This window comes from Apodemus sylvaticus, chromosome 9 (assembly GCF_947179515.1).
Source record: "Apodemus sylvaticus chromosome 9, mApoSyl1.1, whole genome shotgun sequence".
Taxonomy (NCBI): Eukaryota; Metazoa; Chordata; class Mammalia; order Rodentia; family Muridae; genus Apodemus; species Apodemus sylvaticus.
The window spans coordinates 73,562,948-73,583,564 of NC_067480.1; the positions used below are offsets into that span (position 1 = coordinate 73,562,948).

Here is a 20,617-nt window from a genome sequence, read left to right on the forward strand (position 1 = left end):
ATAACCCCGAGACCCTGACGCCCGCACACTGGCTAGACTCACTTCCAGGGCAGCTGAAACTCAAGCTGGTCATCACAGCACACGCTTTCACTCCCTGAATTTGGGAGGAGGCAGGAAGACCAGAAAGAAGCTCAAGGCCATCCAGCGTCACATGAGACTCTAGTTCAAACAAAATACTTTATTGTGTCTTATTTTCAAATATCAAAGCCTCCAGCCCGTAGTGTCAGTCTTTTCAGTAGTGGGAGCGGAAGCAAGAGAATCGTGATCACAAAACAAGACTTTAGAAGCAACCTCTACTTCCCTTAGAAAGCAGATAAAGATTAACATAATATAAAATAACAAAGAACTGTCATGTGCACTGAAAACATCAATTGAAGCTGAGGGCACTGGTGCTTGAAGACAGTGAAAAAGAAGTAAAAAAACAAAAAACAAAACAAAAAACCAGTGATCGTCATTGTCATGTCATCGTCATACCATCGTCGTGGTCAACACCATCCAAGCTTGTATTGGCACAAGCTTGGAATCTCAGAATGGGAAGGTAGAGACCGCAAGTTCCTGGGTATCCCAGAGACCTTGTCTCAAAAAGAAAGCAAGCTAGTTCTGGGGTGGGGACACGCACCTGTAATCCCAGTATTCTGGAAGCAGAGGCAGGCAGAGCTCTGTAAAGTCCAGACCAGCCCAGACTACAAAATGTGACTGTGTCTCCAAAAACAAACAAACAAAAGAAGCAAAGTAAAGGCTGGAGAGATGGCTCAGAGTTAAGAGCACTGACTGCTCTTCCGGAGGTCATCAGTTCAGGTCATCAGTTCAAATCCCAGCAACCAAGCGGTGGCTCACAACCATCTCATAATGAGAAACAAATAAAAAAAAAAACCTATGGGCCGGAGCGAGCAGGGCCCAGAGCGAGCCGGGGCCCTGAGCAAGCGAGGTCAGAGCAAGAGGGAGAAGGGAAGGAAGGGGGAAGAAAAAGAAGCAAAGTAAACAGTGGGGTTCCTGAGGAGGAACACTGAGATTGGTCTGACCTGCACATCCATGGACACACACACACACACACACACACACACACACCTTCCTTACAAGGCTGAAAACTGAAGGCTGGAGAGATTGCTCAGAAGTTAAGATCAGCTCCCAGCATCCACATAGGAGCTCATAACTAACTGTAACTCCAGTTCCAGGAGATCCGATGTAAATACATACATGAAGATAAAATATTCATACACATAAAATAAAAATAAATGTATATTTTAAAAACCTGACAGTTCAGCCGGGCGTGGTGGCGCAAGCCTGTAATCCCAGCACTCTGGAAGGCAGAGGCAGGTGGATTTCTGAGTTCGAGGACAGCATGGTCTACAGAGTGAGTTCCAGGACAGCCAGGGCTATACAGAGAAACCCTGTCTTGAAAAAAACAAATCCAAAAAAAACCCAACAAACCAAAACCAAAACCAAAACCAAAATACCCAAAAAAAACCTGACAGCTCATCACTAGTGGAATCTGATCTGATCCTCCACAGCCAGTGTTCAGAACAATAAACTTTAAAACAATAAAAAATGCAGCAGTACTTGGTCACAAATATCTCTTGCTCTCTGGTCTTAAAAACTGGCTTCTGTATAGATGCACAGCCTTCAATAACAAATGTTTTGTTTAGTAAGGACAGTCTCATCCTGTAACTCTGATAGCCTGGAATTCACTATACAGACCAGGCTGGTCTCAAACTAACAAAGATCCACTTGCCTCTGCCATGTGATGTTGGTATCAAGATGTTTACCCATCCCCCAGGCCATTTTGTAAATTTTTGTTGTTTTTAAAGGCATACATTCCACCTTTTTCCGGAGATAATATCTCTCAGTGAACCTGAAGCTGCACTGTTTCAGCTAGGCTGTCTGTCTGGCCAGTGAGTCCCTGGGTTCTGCATATGTCCACCCACTGTCCCTGGGGTTACGGGCATAGGTGGTGTCGAAGTTAGGGCAACTCTTATAAAGGACAACATTTACTTGGGGCTGGCTTACAGGTTCAGAGATTCTGTCCATTAGCATCAAAGCAGTAACATTGCACTGTTCAGGCAGGCATGGTACAGATAGAGCTGAGAGTTCCACATCTTCATCTGAAGGCTGCTAGGAGAAAACTGACTTCCAGGGAGCTAGGATGAAGGTCTTAAAGCCCAAGTCCACAATGACAAGCCTCCTCCAACAAGGCCACACCTCCTAACAGTGCCATTCACTGTGCAAACCATTTACAAACCATCACAGGTAGGCATGACAGGCTTATGTCAAGATGATTTTGTAACAAAAGCATCTGTCTTTCAATCACAGCTTGGGTTTGTTTTTGTTGTTGTTGTTGGTTGGTTTTGGTTTGGGGGGTTTTGGTTTTTTTTGGGGGGGGGTTAGTTTTTGGTTTTTGGTTTTTGGTTTTTGGTTTTTCGAGACAAAGTTTCTCTGTGTAGTCCTGGCGGTCCTAGAACTCACTCTGTAGACCAGGCTGGCCTCGAACTCAGAAATCCGCCTGCCTCTACCTCCCAAGTGCTGGGAATAAAGGTGTGCACCACCACCTCCTGGTAGCTTGGGTTATTTTTGACACCAGATCAGCCAACACAATGATGCACTTATTAGTGTGTTGATTTCTTCTGCGAGATCTCAATTCTGTTTCCTAATGGAGAGAGTCCCAGGGCAGCAGCTTCCAGGAAGACCACGCCACTGTCGGTTCTTTTGCCTTGTAAGTATTGAAATGCCAATACTTGCATGAGATGCAACACACTGCAATAAATGAACTGAAACAACCTCTAGCACCAAATAAGACATCAGACTCAGCTCAACATTGGACTGGCTTCAAAGGTGGAGCTACATCATTCAGACCAACAGCAAACGAACAAAGACAATGCCAAATGCCACTCTTTGACAGGTCGTGGGTAGAGGAAGTTAGAGAGGACTTGGTGATACTATTTTGCCCAAAGACAGATCCTTGCCATACTGCACAGTAAACCAGACTTATTCGACATGGGCAGAAAGGTGAAAAAAGAGAGGCCTTTCCAACTGAAATGCTGATACCTACAAACAACCAGTTCCCACTGAACTTCATCTGAAACCGAGTTTGGCCTGTGACCCTAGCACTGCAGAAGAAAGGCACAACATTATGAGTTCAGACCAGGCTAGCTATACAGTGAAACCTGAGACACAAGGGTGTGTGTGTGTGTGTGTGTGTGAGTGTGTGTGTGTGAGAGAGAGAGAGAGAGAGAGAGAGAGAGAGAGAGAGAGAGAGAGAGAGAAAGGGAGATAAATCATCTAGGGAAAAAAAAGCCAGACGTGGTGGCACACGCCTGTAATCCCAGCACTTGGGGGGCAGAGGCAGGCAGATTTCTGAGTTCGAGGCCACCCTGGTCTACATAGCAAGTTCCAGGACAGCCAGGGCTACACAGAGAAACCCTGTCTCGAAAAACCAAAACAAAAAAAACAAAAAACAAAAAACAAAACAATCATCTAGGGCTGATGTCATGATTTAGGGTCAAAGCATGTGCTTTGTATGTGCAAAGCCATGGGTTTCATTCTCAATACCAAACAAAAAAGAGGTGAAGGAAATGTATCCTAAAAGCAGTGTTAGGGGAGCTGGTTAAGAACTGGTGAACTGCGAGCCTGACTGTCTCGCAGAGGACCTGGTTCAATTCCCAACATCCACAAGGAAGCTTACAACCATCTGTAGCTCCAGTCCCAAGGGATCCAACAGCCTCGTCGACCCTCACAGGATTCCACACAAACATATTGCCAAGCATGGCAGCGCACGCCTTTACTTCCAACACCTGGGAGGCAGAGGCAGGCAGATCTCTTGAGTTTGAGTCCAGCCTGGTCTACAGATGGAGTTCCAGGACAGCTGGTGCTACAGAGAGAAACACTGTCTCCTTTAATTAATTAAAGCAAATTAATAATTACTGTCATTGTAATTATTATTACACATAACTATCTACTCAGTTGAGGTTTCAAACCTGACATCAAAGCCCTATGGTGCTCCCGCCACCAGGACAAAGCAGGCCTGTCCCTCAGACCTGTCCCTCTTACACAGTAGAGCCATCACACCTATTTCAACCTCGTCCTTCTGTGCCCCAGCCCTTATAACACAGTGAAAAAGACGCAGGAGAAGGCAGTGCCATCAGACGGGGTCTGTCTCACCCATGAAGCACTTCCCAGCAGACTCTGGACCCTTGTCAACAAAGTGGCAAATGTGATTTGCCCAGAGTCCAGCAGTGTGACTGTCAGGCCACTGCGGAATGACTACCAGCTGATTTGGGAACTTACCAAGGGCATGGCTACAGCTTCGACAGGATTCTGTCAAACTGACAATTATCTGCTGGAGGTCTCCTCTTGGTGGAGTAGGGGAGGGGTTGGGGTTCTTCCAGCCATTGCATTTACAGGACTCCTCTGCCTAGAAATAAAAATAAAAGGAGAAACAGAACTCTTTTAACAGACACCCATGGACAGTTTTAAAAGAGACCAATGCACACCAGTTATCTGACAGGGATTTACGCATGAGCTAAGTAATTTTCTATACATGTAAGAGTAACGAAACTGGGGGTGGGGGTGGGGGAGTAAAAGGGTGGGACTTTAGATTTGCTTCTGCTGGTTGCACCTACAGCTCAGATATTTTGCTTTTTGCATTCCCCAGGGGACTGTTCAGGGAATGGTCAGATCAAAGACGGTCCACAACACTAGCTTCATAAAACAAGCAACAGTCCCAAACAGCGATAGGACAAGAAAGAGTTTACAATACTTGATATAAATCTCAAGTTTCCCTGAAGACTCCTTAGAGCTCTGTAGAAAAGAATAAAGCTGACTTATTTAGCTTCTGTGCAGTGACCCCGGCTACAAACGGAGACCCAACATGAAGGACATATCATTTACTCTACCAGGCTTGCCATACTGTGTGATGGGGAGGCTTTCAAGTAGTGTCCTTAACTGAAAGATTCCTGGTACCTTTGGAAAGCCCCGTTTCTTCCCCCAATATTGTTTACTGGTGCTCTGGATATGTCTACTAAAACAGTGGGCTCTGGCTGCACTGAAAGACTATCAAAAAATAAGATGACAGCTCCAAAAGATCTAACACCCTCATCTAGGCTCTGCCAGAACCTACCATTATGTATGTACATACACACACACACACACACACACACCACCACACCACACCACATAATTCTTCTCCTTTGATAACAGTCACAGAGACTAGTAAGAAACCTATCTATAACTGTTCTATTACTAATTCCCATGAAGAATAATCTTGTTTCCTTTTTAAGTTTCCAGTTCAGAATGAACCAGCCATTCTGTGGCAAAGACATACTCCCATTAATACAGCAGAGAATGCAAACCCTCTGACAGATGGAAGAAACGTCAGTGCGCAGATGAGCGTGAGTGAGATAAACTTAAAGGCAGAGAGCACTGCAGCTGGGTGACGGGGTGCATACCTTTAATCTTCTAATCTCAACACTCAAGAGGCAAAAACCAGCAGATCTCTGAGTTCGATGATAGCCTAGTCTATAGAACAAGTCCCAAGGCAGACAGGGTTACATAGGAAAACCTTGTCTTGAAAAACCAAAAAATAAAAAATAAAAAATAAACAACAACAACAACAAAAACCAGAGATCAAGGAATTCTCCTTGACTTATCACAAAGATAGCAGGTGTTCAATTTCAAGTGTTTCTCGTTTGATCTAAAGTTTACTTCAGAGTTAGAGTTCAGCTGAGTACGAACAAGAAGTCTAAACTCTAAGAAATCATGTCATTGAAGAGTTTCACTCACCATGGTAACTGCACCTATATTTTCTAAAACTTCTTCCAAGTGTGGAGGGTGACCCCAAGATCTCACCTATGTTGGGCAGTGCTTTCCCGCTCTGTGGAGTCCCCAACCCCATAACTTCCTACAAGCTCGATAATTTTGCTTCTGAGACACTAGCAGCCATAGCCTAGATCCTCTTCCTTGGAAGGCTGCTCAGTGCAGAGAGCAAACTGGTGGGAACTCTGGAGGGAAGAGAACAAAGCCAACCTTTGCCAGCAGTGCCATCCTGCTGAAGGTGCAGAACAAGAAGCTGTATCACTGTCAAAGCTGGGCATGATAACATATGTCTTTATTTAATCCTAGCATTTGAAAGGCAGAGAGAGAGGTGGGTAGTCTCTGACTCCAAAGCCAGCCTGGTCTACATAGCACGTTCCAGGGCTACACAGAGAGACACTGTCTCAAACACACACACACACACACACACACACACACACACACACACACCACTCACAAATAGAATCCAGGAACTGGGGGATGATTTAACAATCATCTTTGTTGTGAAAACATGAGACCTGAATTCAAATGGTGGTTCACAATCTTCTCAGGACTGAGATTCTGTAGAAACATTGTAGTACACGCATACACACAAAACACACACACACACACACACACACACACAGACTAATTGAAAAACAAATATAATTTTAATGCCTTAATCTTCTTAAATTGAACATGATGGTTCATACATATAATCCTGGCAGCACTCAGGAGACTGAGGAAGAATGATTGGGAGTTCAAGGACAGTCTAGACTACACAGCAAGATTCTTTGTCTAAAACATACCAAAAAATATCATTGGGCCAGCAAGATGGCTCACTGGTAAAGGTGTCTGTTTGAAAGGCTCCTAGAGCTCAAAGATTTGGACACAAAGACACAAGCTGGGAAGAAAAGCAACTTTAGACAGAGGCAAAGATTGGCATGGTAAACCAGTCAAACAAACACCTTGGTGACACCAAGTCTGACAACCTGAGTACAATATGTAGAATCCACATGTTGGAAAGAGAGAGATTCAAAAAGGTCATCTATAGACATCCACTGTAGCTTACACACACTCCCACATTACACAGATAAATAACATATTTCTAAAAATTATTTTAATTATTTTATATTCACTACATATTGTGATAATAACTTTTAGAGTACCAGACTAAAAAGAAAATTACTTAAAAAAATTTAAGTTCTAGTTCTCTCTAACTTAAACTTAAATATGTCTCTCTATAGAAAGGGATAAATATAGATATATATCATATTATACATATATGTGTGCACACACACATCTCCCTGTCCTCTTTCTGGGGATCAACCCAAGTTATTAATATGATAGGCCACCCAGATACCCAGTCCTCTCATTTTTTTAATATGATATTGTGGTTCCTAGAGCTCAAAGATTTGGACACCAAGACACAAACTGGGAAGAGAAGCAACTTTAGAGAGAGGCAAAGATTGGCGTGGTAAACCAGACAAACAAGTATCTCAAGGATTGCCAAGAGATGTCACCTGCTGAGAGAAGAAAGGAAGAGGAGGAAAGGTTGGCGAGGAAAAGAGGGAAGAAAGTGGGCCTTTAGGAGGGGGAAGGGACTTTAGAAAAAGGAAAGACTCTTAAAAAGAGGGGGAAGGAGCCGGGCGGTGGTGGCGCATGCCTGTAATCCCAGCACTCTGGGAGGCAGAGACAGGTGGATTTCTGAGTTCGAGGCCAGCCTGATCTACAGAGTGAGTTCCAGGACAGCCAGGACTACACAGAGAAACCCTATCTTAAAAATAAATAAATAAATAAAAATAAAATAAAAGCGGGGAAAGGGCTTTAGAAGGAGGGGCAGGAGGCCTTTAGAAGGAGTCAGCCTTCCTAACTTTGCTCATGACTTCAGCGTCCCAGAGCCAACACTGAAGCTGTTATTTTAAGCAAGCAATTCTGTGCTCACGTGTGAGAAAGCTCTAAGATATGTGAGGTAACCAGAAAACTGTAGGTTAAGGCACAGTCATTCATGCTTATGATTTCAACACGTAGGAATCTGAGACAGGATGACTAGCATGACTTTGAAGCCAGGCTGGACCTCATAGAGAGCTCCAGAACTTCCAAAGTAACTAGACTGCACACATGGCTCACATTATAACTTTAAGTAATTACTGCAGTGGAGCATAATGGGAAACCACCTGAATCTTCACTGCGGACATTGTAGCTTAGGGTAGAAAGCATCAGTACTCCTCAGTGGTTAAGGACACCCCATGATGCAGGGGCTTCTCTGAGTTAGTTTGGAAGTGTATGGAGCCGAATGGGGTTTCAGGAATGAAGAGCACTTCCAGCCCCTGTGCATGCCCAGGAAAATGCCAACCAGAGTATACAGTATTGATAGTGTGACAAACTGTCTACCCTGAAAAAAGGGAAACAGTCGTTTAAGAAACAGTGGGAGCTGCTTTGTATCTCTGTGATACAGTGTTTGCCTAGAACGTATAAAGCCCTGAGTTGTAAACCTTAGCCCCAGAAATAAAAGTAAGAATAAAAATTTAAAAAATTAGAAAACAGTGAGTTCCATTGTCCTTGGCTGCCAAGAAAACATTTCTGTCTCATGCTCTGATCTGCAGCTATCAAGCCCTCCACCGGGGCCTTCATCTCTTCTTCCAAATGTTACAACCTGGCCACTGTTCTCAGAGATAAGAGGTCCCCTTGGAAACAACTCTTCTACAGCTCTTGGTAATTAGGTGTGACAGCTGCTCTCTAAGAGAACTCCTAGCAGGGTTAGCCTAACGGCCTTAACTCAACAGCTAGAGGACAGCCTTTTAGGGAGCCCTCTGCCAAGCCAATTACCACAGCGCCAGCAACCTTGGCACCAAGGAAGAGCCAGCTGTCCAGGTGACGTCATCTCCCCAACAGCAAGTCTATGCAGACAAGACATATCCAAGGAAGAAGAAAATGCTCTCCAGAAGCCTCAGACAAAAAAGTGGCTTTATCCTCATGAGAGGCTCCTGGACATGCAGTGAATTTCTTAGTGTGAACAGAAAACACTGAAGAGACTCTAAGGAGCTAAGCTGGCTAGACATGTGGTCACATCCAGATGACAAACAAGAGCGACAAGGGACTGCAGTTTGCTTAGTGTTAACGTGTAAGCATTTGTGCTTCTGGAAGCTACACAGGGAAAGAGAAGACAGCCATGCTATCTAACAGAATTAAGTCACACTGAAAATACTAGACTAATTCAAGTAGGTAGAAAACTCAGGAAGAGCAGCCTGATAAATAACAAACTGACTTTCCAGCCCTCAGGCTCAGACCAAGCGTAGGAACACAGAGGTGGGAAATGATGAGTCTAGACTCATTCGTGGTAGCATTTCTGTGCCACGTGGCCATGCTGGAGAAACACCTGCATCTGTATCTCCCCTCACCTTGTATAAGGAAGGGATGCGCTTAGAGCCAAGGTGAGCCTGGGAACTCTTTCGGCAAGGCAGAAGCACAGATCCTGTCCTGGCAGGTACCTGAGCAGGAGATTGGGGCAGGGGTGGAGCAATGGGAATTGTATTTTCTGCATCCTAACTTTGAAATCTGACAAAGGCATACTATCTAAAAGTCAAAAGAGGCCAGTGAGGTGGATCAAGGGCTCAGTGTGTGAAGGCACTTGGTACCAGGCCTCATGATCTTAGATTGATCCCTGGAACCCACATGACAGGAGAGAATTGACTCCAAAAAACTTGTTCTCAGCCCTCCATAAGCACACGACGGTACACTTACACCTACACATATACACACAATGAGGAAATAAACAAACACTAAAAAAATAAAAGTCGGAGGTGGGAAAGACAGCTCTGTCGGAGGCTGGAGAGACAACTCCAAGTTAAAAGCACTGGCTGCTCTTTCAGAAGACCCAGGTTCTATTCCCAGCCCCAATATGGAAACTCACAGATGTCCATATCTCTAGTTCATGGGAATGAAATACCCTCTTCTGGACTCCATGGGCACTGAACTCACATGGTGCACAGACATGCCAGCAAAACACCCATACATATAAAAAAATTCTAAAAATTAAAAAAAAAATTAAAAGGGGGAATCTTAAGATTCACCTCAATGACAGAGTAATTGCAGCATATGAGAGGCCTGAGGATGAGCCCAGAGCTGTCGAAGAAGAACAGGAGGGAGAGGAGGAAGAGGGAGAGGAGGGAGAGGAGGAAGGAAAGGAGGAAGAAGAGGAGGAGGAGGAGGGAGAGGAGGAGGAGGGGGAGGAGGAGGGGGAGGAGGAGGAAGAGGAGGAGGAGGAGGACGGAGAGGAGGAGGGAGAGAAGGAGGAGGGGGAGAAGGAGAAGGAGGAGGGAGAGGAGGAGGAGGAGGAGGAGGAGGCGAAAGAAAAAGACTATGACAATGAAGATGACTAAGGAAGGGGAGGGGAGTGGAAGGGAGGGTGAGGAGGGGGGAGAGGGGAGAGGGAGGAGGGGAAGAAGGAGAGGAAGAGAAAGAAGAGGGAGAGGGAGGAGGAGAGAGGAAGAGGAAGAGGAAGAGGAAGAAGAAAGGAGGTGACTCACGCCAGCACTCAGGAGGCTGAGGCTAGAGAATCAATACAATGACTGGAGAACGGCTCAACAGTTAGGAGCACTTGATGCTCAAGCAGAGAACCTAGGTTCAGTGTCTCCCAGAAGGCCACTCGCGTGCTGTCCAACGCTGGCTCCAGGGATCTGATGCTCTCTTCTGGCCTTTCTGGGCACCAACACACATATTCACACAGACACACAGACAGAAAATTAAAAATTAAATCTTAAAAAAAAGGTAACCTGAAAAAACGCTTGGAATCATTAATGACTAGGAAATGCAAGCCCTCCTGAGGTTTCCCTCACCCTCATTAGCAAGCTACGAGGGAGAAATAAGAACATGGCTGGATATGATATAGAAAACACTTGAGGTGGAAACTGGCAGGAACAGATGAGGTGGAGAACAGTAGAACAGGACCTCCGACATTCAGAAGGCATTGCCATATACTCCAAAAATTCTAATTATGAGCATAGATGTAAAGAAATTGAGGCAGTAATGTCCTTGCCAAGATGCATGAGACCTTTGATTCAAGCCTCAACGATCAAGAAAACTATTACAGGAAATCAAAACAGATATTTGTTCACCCACATTCTAGCTGCCTTCTTTATTTAGCACAATAGCCAAAAGTCATAAGCAGTAAGTGAATAGGTAAATATAACCTGGCATATGCAAGCAAATGCATGTTATCTGAAAAAGCATACATACATGCATGCATGCATGCACACATACATACATACATACATATGCCTCTATGTATACGTGTGCATAGCTATATGTCTATGCATGTGCATGTACATGCATGTGTGCATGCGCACATTTGTGTGTATTTGTGTACATGAGTGCTTGTGTGATTTGACCTCGAAAGGAAAAGAAAACATGATTTTGCTACACTATGAAACTAGAGAATAGAGCTGGGTGTGGGTGGCGCACACCAGTAATCCCAGCACTTGGGAGGCAGAAGCAGGTGGATTTCTGAGTTCGAGGCCAGCCTGGTCTACAGAGTGAGTTCCAGGACAGTCAGGACTACACAGAGAAACCCTGTCTCAAAACCAAAACGAAACGAAACAAAACAAAACAAAAAACCCAAACAAAACGAAACAAAACAAAAAACCCAAACAAAACAAACAAACAAACAAAAAAGAAACTAGAGGATATTCTGCTAAGTAAACTAAACCAGTCACAAGGGACAAACACTATGACTTCACGTCTATGAAGAGCCAAGTTTATAAAGATAAAAATGCAGTAGTGAGTGAATATATTTAATACACATTATATACATGTATGAAATGTGAAAGAACAAATGAAAAGTATTCATAAAAAGGAGAGCAGGACGGGCAAGATGGCTAAGCAGACAGAGCCAGTGCTGCACAGGCAGGGACGGCCTGGGTCAGTCCCAGAATCTCATGGGGGGAGAGTTCATAGCATAAATCTCCCCTTTGACCTGCACGGTGTGCTCAAACTCTCTATCTGGCCATCCATCTATCTCTGTCGCATAGACACGCACCTAATAATATAAGAAATAAGCGGGGAGCACTTGGGAGGCAGAGGCAGATGGATCTCTGAGTTCTAGGCCAGCCTGATCTACAAAATGAGTTCCAGGACAGCCAGGGGCATACAAAGAAACCTTGCCTTGAAAGACCAAAAATAAATAAGAATAAGAAAAACTTTAAACGTAGATAGCAGTTGTCAGGTGTTAAAAAAAAAAAAAAGAATTAGTGCTTAATTCTCAGACTTTAATCTGCTCTCATTTTATAAGCTAGTTTTGTTTGGCGGATGCCAGTGGTGGCTTCCCAATGTAAATTTCTGCAAGATTTATTATGTTTATGTATTTATTCATCCATCTATACATCCATCCATCGACCCATCCATCCACCCATCCATCCATCCACCCATCCACCCATCCATCCACCCATCCACCCATCCACCCATCCATCCATCCACCCATCCATCCATCCACCCATCCATCCACCCATCCACCCATCCACCCATCCACCCATCCATCCATCCACCCATCCATCCATCCATCCATCCATCGACCCATCCATCCATCCACCCATCCATCCACCCATCCACCCATCCACCCATCCATCCACCCATCCATCCACCCATCCACCCATCCATCCACCCATCCACCCATCCACCCATCCACCCATCCACCCATCCATCCACCCATCCATCCACCCATCCATCCATCCACCCATCCACCCATCCACCCATCCACCCATCCATCCATCCATCCACCCACCCATCTATTACCTATTTATGTATGTATATGTTTGTGCCTAAGTGTATTATGTGTACTATGGACATGCAGGTACCACAGAACCCAACAAAAGAAGTCAGATGCCCTGGAACTAGAATTTCCAGGTGGTTGTGAGTAGCCTGGCGTGTTGGGCACTGAACTTGACCTAGGTCCTTTGTAAGAGCAGCCAGTTCTCTTACTGAGCCATCTCTCAACAGCCAGCTCCCAATATAAATTTCTTAATGCTACTGAATTTTAAAATGGTCATGATGGTAGTTTTCTGAGAGTCCGGGCTAAATTAGAACTCACAGCCCTTGTCCCCATTAGTCTCTTTGTCAACTTGACACCAGCCACGGTTACGTAGGAAGAAGAATCTCAATTGGGGGAAAAGTCTGCATAAAGCTGGCTTGTAGGTCAGCTTGTAGTACAGTTTCTTAATTAATGATGGATGGGTAGAGCACTTCGGATAGGGCCAACTTTGCTCAGGTGGTCCTGAGGTACATTCGAAAGTAGCCTGAGCAAGTCACGAGTAGCCAGCTAAAAGCAACATTCTTCCACGGCCTCTGCATCAGTTCTTGCCTCCAGGTTCCTGCCCTGACTTTCCTGGATGACGGATTGCAAATGGTAAGATTAAATAAATCCTTTCCTCTTCAAGTCTCAATCTCCAAAGTGTCGGGACTCCAGGAATAAGCTATCATACCATGCTAAGAGTCTACATTTTTAAAAGTCACTGGTTATGAAGAGATGGTTCAGAGGTTATGGGCACTTGCTGATCTTGCAACAGATCCAGAGTTGGTTCCCGGCACTCACATGGTGGCTCACAACCATCTTTAACTTCAGGATGATGCCCTCTCTGACCTCCACAGACATTCAGTATGCCTGGGGTGCATATACAGTCATGAAGGCAAAACACTCAAACACACAAAAATATTTTAAAACTCTTTTAAAAAATCTCTATAGTGTGGCTATGGCCTAGAGGTAGAAAGCTTGTCTAGCATAGATGAAACCTTGAGTTTAACCCTCAAGTACCACCAACACAAACAATTTCCTAGTAAGAATCACTTTTTTTTTTTTTGCCATGTAGAAGTTTTATAACTTTATGTATTGTCCAACTTGTAGGCACGTGCCTTTACTCGTAGCATGCAAGAGGCAGAGATGGGAGGATCTCTGTGAGTTCCAAGCCAGTCTAGTCTACCTAGCAAATTTCAGGTTAGTGAGGGCAACAGAAAAGATGCCACGGCGGGCAGAGGACGGGGAGGGTGAAGTACGGCATGCCACAGCACACGTGTGGAAGTCGACACACAACACTGAGGTCCTCTCATTTTGAGTCAAGCCCTTCACTGTGTTACTGACCCCCATGAAGAGAAGTTCAAGTCACATTTTAGAAAGTCTGTTGACAATTGCATCCATAATATGGAGTACCGTGAACATACGCATCCCAACTCTCTCCTCCCCAGGTTCTAGGCCCGGGCCTCAAGCCTGCTGATCAGTGAGCCACATTGTAAGCCCAGAAAAGCATCTCTCCCCCCCACTTCTTTTTTCTTTTTATAGTGAGACAGGGTCTCGTGTATGCAGCCAGCTGGCTTCACACTTGTGCTGCTCCTCTTGGCCTAGCCTCCCAACTGCTCAATTACAGGTGTGAGCTATAAGCCCAGTCTGCTCCTTGAGTAGTGGAAAAACCTAGGAGAGACCAATGCTACTGCTATTTCCCCTCGTGGATATGAAGCCAACTCGCATCCCAAATACTATGTTTGTATCCACAGGTTAGTCCTGTTCTTAGCCAGGATCAGAGAAACTTCTTTATGCAGAAGATGACAGTTAATGAAGAATCTGATAAGTGGTAAAAAGTAGTCTGAATATATAACCGTTGGATGTTCAGTCCTAAATCAGACATCTATCTCACCTCCTCCAAGGCTCAGAAAACAACACAGAAAGGATGGTAGGATGATTACTAAGAGTCAGAAGACGGAGATGAGGGTATGAAACACTCTGGATAGGACATGGCTGTCATAATCATTAGCATGTGTTCTTGTAGCTGTGGCTAGTATGCTGGAGATGGAATCAGATACAATGCTCCCACCCAACATACACACAGGGTCTCACTCTGTGGCCCAGACCTCTAGCTTCAAACCTGTGATGCTCCTGCCTCAGACTCAATTTTGGGGAGCTCAGGGAGAAGGATTTGACACAGGGTAACATTTTGTATTGCAGTCTGGCCTAGAACTCACTATATAACCCAGCAATCCTCCTGCCTCGGGGTCCTGAATAGAGACTAATTCCAAATGTGCCAGTTTTCAATGGGAGTTTTCAGTTTATGCAAGCACTCACATCCATAGGTTTGCGTGAACATGCGTGTGTACACACACACACACACATTTCACTTTTCTCTGTGAGGATGCTAAGCACCCTGCTAAGCACCCAGCTGAGTTTTCAACTTTGTGAACACCTCACCCAACTGGCTGGCTAGCACCCAGTTACTACCAGTCACAGTAGAGCTAAGCTGTATTACATATAACCTTTATATAAGCTGTAGTAGACATAGAGTTTATACAGATAGACTGACGGACTACCTCCATCCTCCACCTGACGTTTAAGCACCAGTGCAATGGGATGGGCAGTCGAGCCTCCCCTCTGGTTGCTTTGGAAGCTCACATTCTCAAGAAACCCACAGAACCAGCCCAACCTGTGAAACAGATCTCGCAGCCCACACTCCCAACTGCCTACCCCAGCTTTCTGCCTACAGCTCTGACAGGATTTTTCTTCGACACCAACAGCTCCCTTTCAGCCACCCTAGCCCTGCATCCCATGGCCCATCTCCAGCTTCTAAGGCTCGGTGACATTTTGATTCAATGCCTTGCTCACCATCCTCTGAGTCTCAGCCTTACACCTTCTTCAGGTTTGCTGCCAGGGACTCCTTCACACCATCATGGTTGGAAGGATGCTTCCTCCCTTCTCCCCACACGTCTCTATTCTCCATCCTTTCCTCTTACAAACCCCCCAAAAATAAAATTTTAATAAAAAAGAATAATGAAAATCTTGCTCTATTCAAAAAATTTCAAACTAATCTTTTTTGGGTTTTTTTTGCTTGTTTGTCTTTACTTTTTGGGTTTTTTGTTTGTTTGTTTTTTGTTTGTTTGTTTGTTTGTTTGTTGGTTTTTCGAGACAGGGTTTCTCTGTGTAGCCCTGGCTGTCCTGGAACTCACTCTGTAGACAGGCTGGCCTTGAACTCAGAAATCCGCCTGCCTCTGCCTCCCAAGTGCTGGGATTAAAGGCATGCGCCACCATAAAAGCCACTATCAGACAGTGAGGATGGATGAAACACAATAGTACCAGAGTGGAGGAAGAGGACATAAAAGCAAAAGTTTTCTAATTTTCTAATTTCCACTCTGTTAGTTCTTCTCCTCCTCCTCCTCCTCCTCCTCCTCGTCCTTCTCCTTCTTTTTCTTCTTCCTCCTCCTCCCCCTCTTTTTCTCCTTCTTCTTTTCTCTTTCCTTCTTTCCTTTCTGTCTTTCTTCTTTTTACTTTTTTCCCTTGAGGTAAAATCCATAAAAATATAATTGATAGTGAAAACCTAAACCCTTCAGAATGGTTTTTCTAACTGTGTAGAAATTCACTGGGATTCACAGAGTTCAAGACTTGGCAGCTGTTTGAGGAGCTACCATGATCCAGCTGTGTGATGTTTTTGTGAGTTCATTAGAAAAGTGATTTTTCTTTTGAGACAGGGTTTCAACACATAACCCTGGCTGGCCAATAATTGGCCATATAAACCAGGCTGACCTTGAACTCACAGAGCTGGGTCTGCTGAATCCCAATTTGAGGGATTAAAGGCATGAGTTAACATGCCCAGCCCAGGAAGAGGAGTTTTGTAAAAAAAAAAAAAATAAAAATAAAAAATAAAAAAATCCGTTAGGGGATAGAAAGATGGCTCAGCGGTTCAGAGCACTCGTTTTTACAGAGGATAGAGGTTCCATTCACAGCCCCCATATGGAAATCACAACCCACTATAACTCCAGTCCCAAGAGATGTGATACTCTCTTCTGCCCTCCATGATCACTAGGCATGCATATGCTGCAGACATGCATGCAAGCAAAACACCCACATAAATAAAAGGTGTTTTGTTTTGTTTTTTATAAATCTTGCTTAACCACCAAGAAGAGCATTTAATTCTTTTCAAGACAACTATGGTCTAAATCATCTTATTTTCTGAACAGCCCATGGGAAGGCCAGGTGAATAATTCAATGATAGAGAAGGGTTTTGCTGGCCTGAGTTTACAAAGCTGGCAAAGAGCAAGGAGCCAAAACTCAGTTCTGGCACTTGAAACTATCTTGTGGCACCTCCTTTTTAAAGTGCAGGGACACAGAAATCGGTGGGGTGGCGTATTACCCATAGTGCATCTCTCAGCAGGTGAAGATGTTCAAGATGATCCTGGCTACAAAGGCTGTTGGAAGACAGCCGATGTCCCAAGAGACCACCTCAATTTGCCCCCTGCCCCCAAAAGACAGAAAGTGACTATTGGTGAATGCAGCCACATGCTTGAATCTCAAAAACACTGCCGAATTAAAGTCGAAGTGTATTGTGAAATTCCGACTTCTGCTGATGGTGGTAGAACTAAATATGCAACCCAGGGTCATTTCACCTCTTAAGCTACATCTCTGGCTCTCTGTTTACTGTTTTTCTTTGAAACCAGATCTAAATTGTGCCCAGGCTGGATTTAAAGTCATTCTGTGACCCCATTTTTAGCCTCTTTTTTTTTAATTAATTTTTTTTATTCGATATATTTTTTATTTACATTTCAAATGATTTCCCCTTTTCTAGCCCCCCACTCCCTGAAAGTCCCGTAAGCCCCCTTCTCTCCCCCTGTCCTCCCACCCACCCCTTCCCACTTCCCCTTTCTGGTTTTGCCGAATACTGCTTCACTGAGTCTTTCCAGAACAAGGGGCCACTCTTCCTTTCTTCTTGTACCTCATTTGATGTGTAGATTATGTTTTGCGTATTCCAGTTTTCTAGGTTAATATCCACTTAGCTAGAGTCGGCCTACAGCACCAAAGGACAAAACTCAGGGTCGGTTCGGAAGCAGCTTCTAGGAGTGGGAAAAAAAGAGCAGGAGGACAGAACGCTACAGAATGTTCTTGCCTGGGCATGGTGAGGCACACCTGTAATTCAGGAGCTTGCAAGGCTGAGGCAGGAGGATTGCTACAAGTGCAAGTATGAGCTACACAAGTAGCATCCGGTCTCAGCCTTGGACTAGAGCTTACTTAGAATGTTTAAGGCCCTAGGTTCAGTGCCCAGCATATTCACTCCTCACTCAACAACAACAACAACAACAACAACAAAATTTCTCTGTACAGTCCCTGCTGGGTAGGACAGGAAAGGATTCCCCAGGCACTATCATTAACTTCTCTGTTTTCCTTCAGTGTGGCACTTACCACGTTCTGTTATTTTCTTTTTTACCATCTGCTTCTGCTACCAGAAAGCAAGCTCTATAAGAATAAGGACCCATCTGTCACCACACCCCCACAGCGTCATCAATGCCTGAGTAACGTTGACTGAATGGGAAAGCTGTCACTATCTACAAGGCACAGCTATGAAGCCCAAGTCTGGCAACGGTGAGAAGCCTCCCCAGGGCACAGATGGAGAGTGCCATGTGAGAATTTGAACCCAGGTCTGCAGTCTAACCGCCCTAAGACTTGGGTCTCCTTACTTTCTTTGCTTGTTTTCAAGCAGTTCAGAACGCTGTCTTCTACAACTCATGATGGTTCTCTCTGACTTTAAAATTTGATTTTTCCACTTTAAATTTTCTCTTCCTCCATTATTTTCTCTCTAGCAAGAAGCTCCTGTGACTTTCATCTCCTTTTACACATGCTGGCCCGGGAACCGTTCCAACGGAAGAATCAGGTAGTCATTCCTGCAGGGACGTGCAATCCCGGGTTGCATGACTCACTTGTTATTTCAAAGTATGCTGACCTTGGCTTCCTTGGCATTCTGCCAGCGCATTTCAACACCAGCTTGTCACAGCAGATGCAAACTAGTGCTGCCACCGTCCACCCCTGAAACAGTCACGGACATTCCTTGATCTGGGTCCTGGAATCTCCTGCCCAGCAGGTGGGGAGGGGGGTTCCAAATGGCTGCAGCAAGGCACATAACTAAGGCAGATTGGGACCCACGGTCAACATGGAATTTAGTACCCCGACCCAACCCTGAGGCAACCAAACAGAGAAGTCTATGCTTCCTTCAGAGTGAGTGATAGTCATTCCAAGGGCATAGTTCACTTTTTTCCAAAATCGATATATTCATGATTTAGAAATTATAAAGCCTGTGCATGGCGGTCCATGTCTGTGCCAGAACTCACAGATATGGGAGCAGGAGGGCAGACAGCTCAAAGTCAACACTAGCTTCATAGAAAGTCTGAGTCATCCCTGGATTCACGTGACCCTGCCTCAAAAAGTGGAGGGTGGGGAGGGCAGAGGGAGGAAAGGAAGAAAAGCGGTGGATGATAGACGAATAGCTGACTCCTAAACAGAAATAAAGACAACCTACTGCCACTTTAAAAGAGCAGTGCACTCACAAATATATAAACAAGAACTACGCAATGTAGGCCTCTACATAACTGATGTCATTTCTATTTCATTAATGTAATAGACTTTTAAACTTTCTGGAAAGCCAATTTTTGTATTGTATAAGTTTGTTTTGGTTGGTTGTTTGGTTGACTTTTTTGAAACTGGCTTTCTCTATGTAGTTCTGACTGGCCTGGAATTCTCAAAAGAGATCCTGGGAAATCCTACCCCTGTCTCTAAGAGCTGGGATTAAAGGCATGTACCATCATGCCTTTCAAAACAGTTATGATGATGTCTTTAGGAAAATATGATTCTAATACACAGACAAGGATACAGTATTTGTAGAAATTTATCTTTTTGTTGCCGTTGGTTCTGGCTTTTTGACATAAACTCTTATTTTGCATCCTAGGCTTGCCTCAAACCTGAGATCCTCTTGCTTCAGCCCTGATTTAATTCTAGGGCTGTGGTACCTTGCCTGGTAGAAACATACAATCTTTGTTCTGAGAAGAATGAAAATGCAGTCTGTCCTCTCCTTGCCTGGTTCTCTAGCAGAAATCTGGGAAATAAGAAAAGTACCCTGTGGCTAGATGACAGAGCAGAAAGAGTGAATCTGAGGCCAACAGAAGCTGCAAAAGACTCTGTTCTCAGTAACAACCAACGACAAAAAGCTGGAAAGATGGTATTAGTTTGTGATGCCAGCGAGGAGCAGCAGCCTTGACTAATTACGGAAACCCTGTGAACAGAGGGAAAAGGCAGCCATGCTCGAAGTCAACAACCACCTGGGCGAGGCCTCAGCCCCAGCCGCCAGGTCTTGTGCTTGGACCCACACCTGCAAAGCCTCTTAGAGCCTCAGGTTCTTTCATCTCAACACAGTCTCACCCTGCAATCTAGAACGGCCTGGACCTCACTATGTAGTCCAGGTGGGCCTCAAACTTTGTGTAGTCCCCTGCCTCAGTTCTGGGTTGTCAGGATTATAGGTGTAAGCTATCTCAAATAGCATAGCTACCTGCCCCAACTTTAAAAATGCTTTCTTACCAGGCAGGCATGGTGGTACACACCTGTTTTTTTGGGTTTTTTTTGTTTTGTTTTGTTTTTTTTTTGGATTTTTTGGATTTTTGGTTTTTTTGGGGGGTTTTTTTGGATCTTTGGTTTTTTGGGGTTTTTTTTTTTTTGGTTTTTTCGAGACAGGGTTTCTCTGTATAGCCCTGGCTGTCCTGGAACTCACTCTGTAGACCAGGCTGGCCTCAAACTCAGAAATCCGCCTGCCTCTGCCTCCCAGAGTGCTGGGATTACAGGCGTGAGCCACCACCGCCCACCGCCCACCGCCCACCGCCCACCGCCCACCGCCCACCGCCCGGCTACCTTTTTTTTTTTTTTTAAACAGAGCTGAGGACGGAACCCAGGGCCTTGCTCTTGCTAGGCAAGCGCTCCAACACTGAGCTAAATCCCCAATCAGTACACACCTTTAATCCAAACATTCGAGAAGCAAAGGCAGTGTGTTCA

General features: G+C 44.8%; 1 protein-coding gene across 2 annotated transcripts in view; it reads right to left on the minus strand.

Moving 5' to 3' along the window:
• The window catches only part of Kat2b (lysine acetyltransferase 2B), a 97,388-nt gene that overhangs the window by 56,976 nt on the left and 19,795 nt on the right, over positions 1–20,617 (minus strand). For both annotated transcript variants that reach the window (XM_052191942.1, XM_052191943.1), the window contains exon 2: positions 4,282–4,408. In XM_052191942.1, the coding sequence (XP_052047902.1) occupies positions 4,282–4,408 (127 nt within the window). The remainder of the gene's footprint in view (positions 1–4,281; positions 4,409–20,617) is intronic.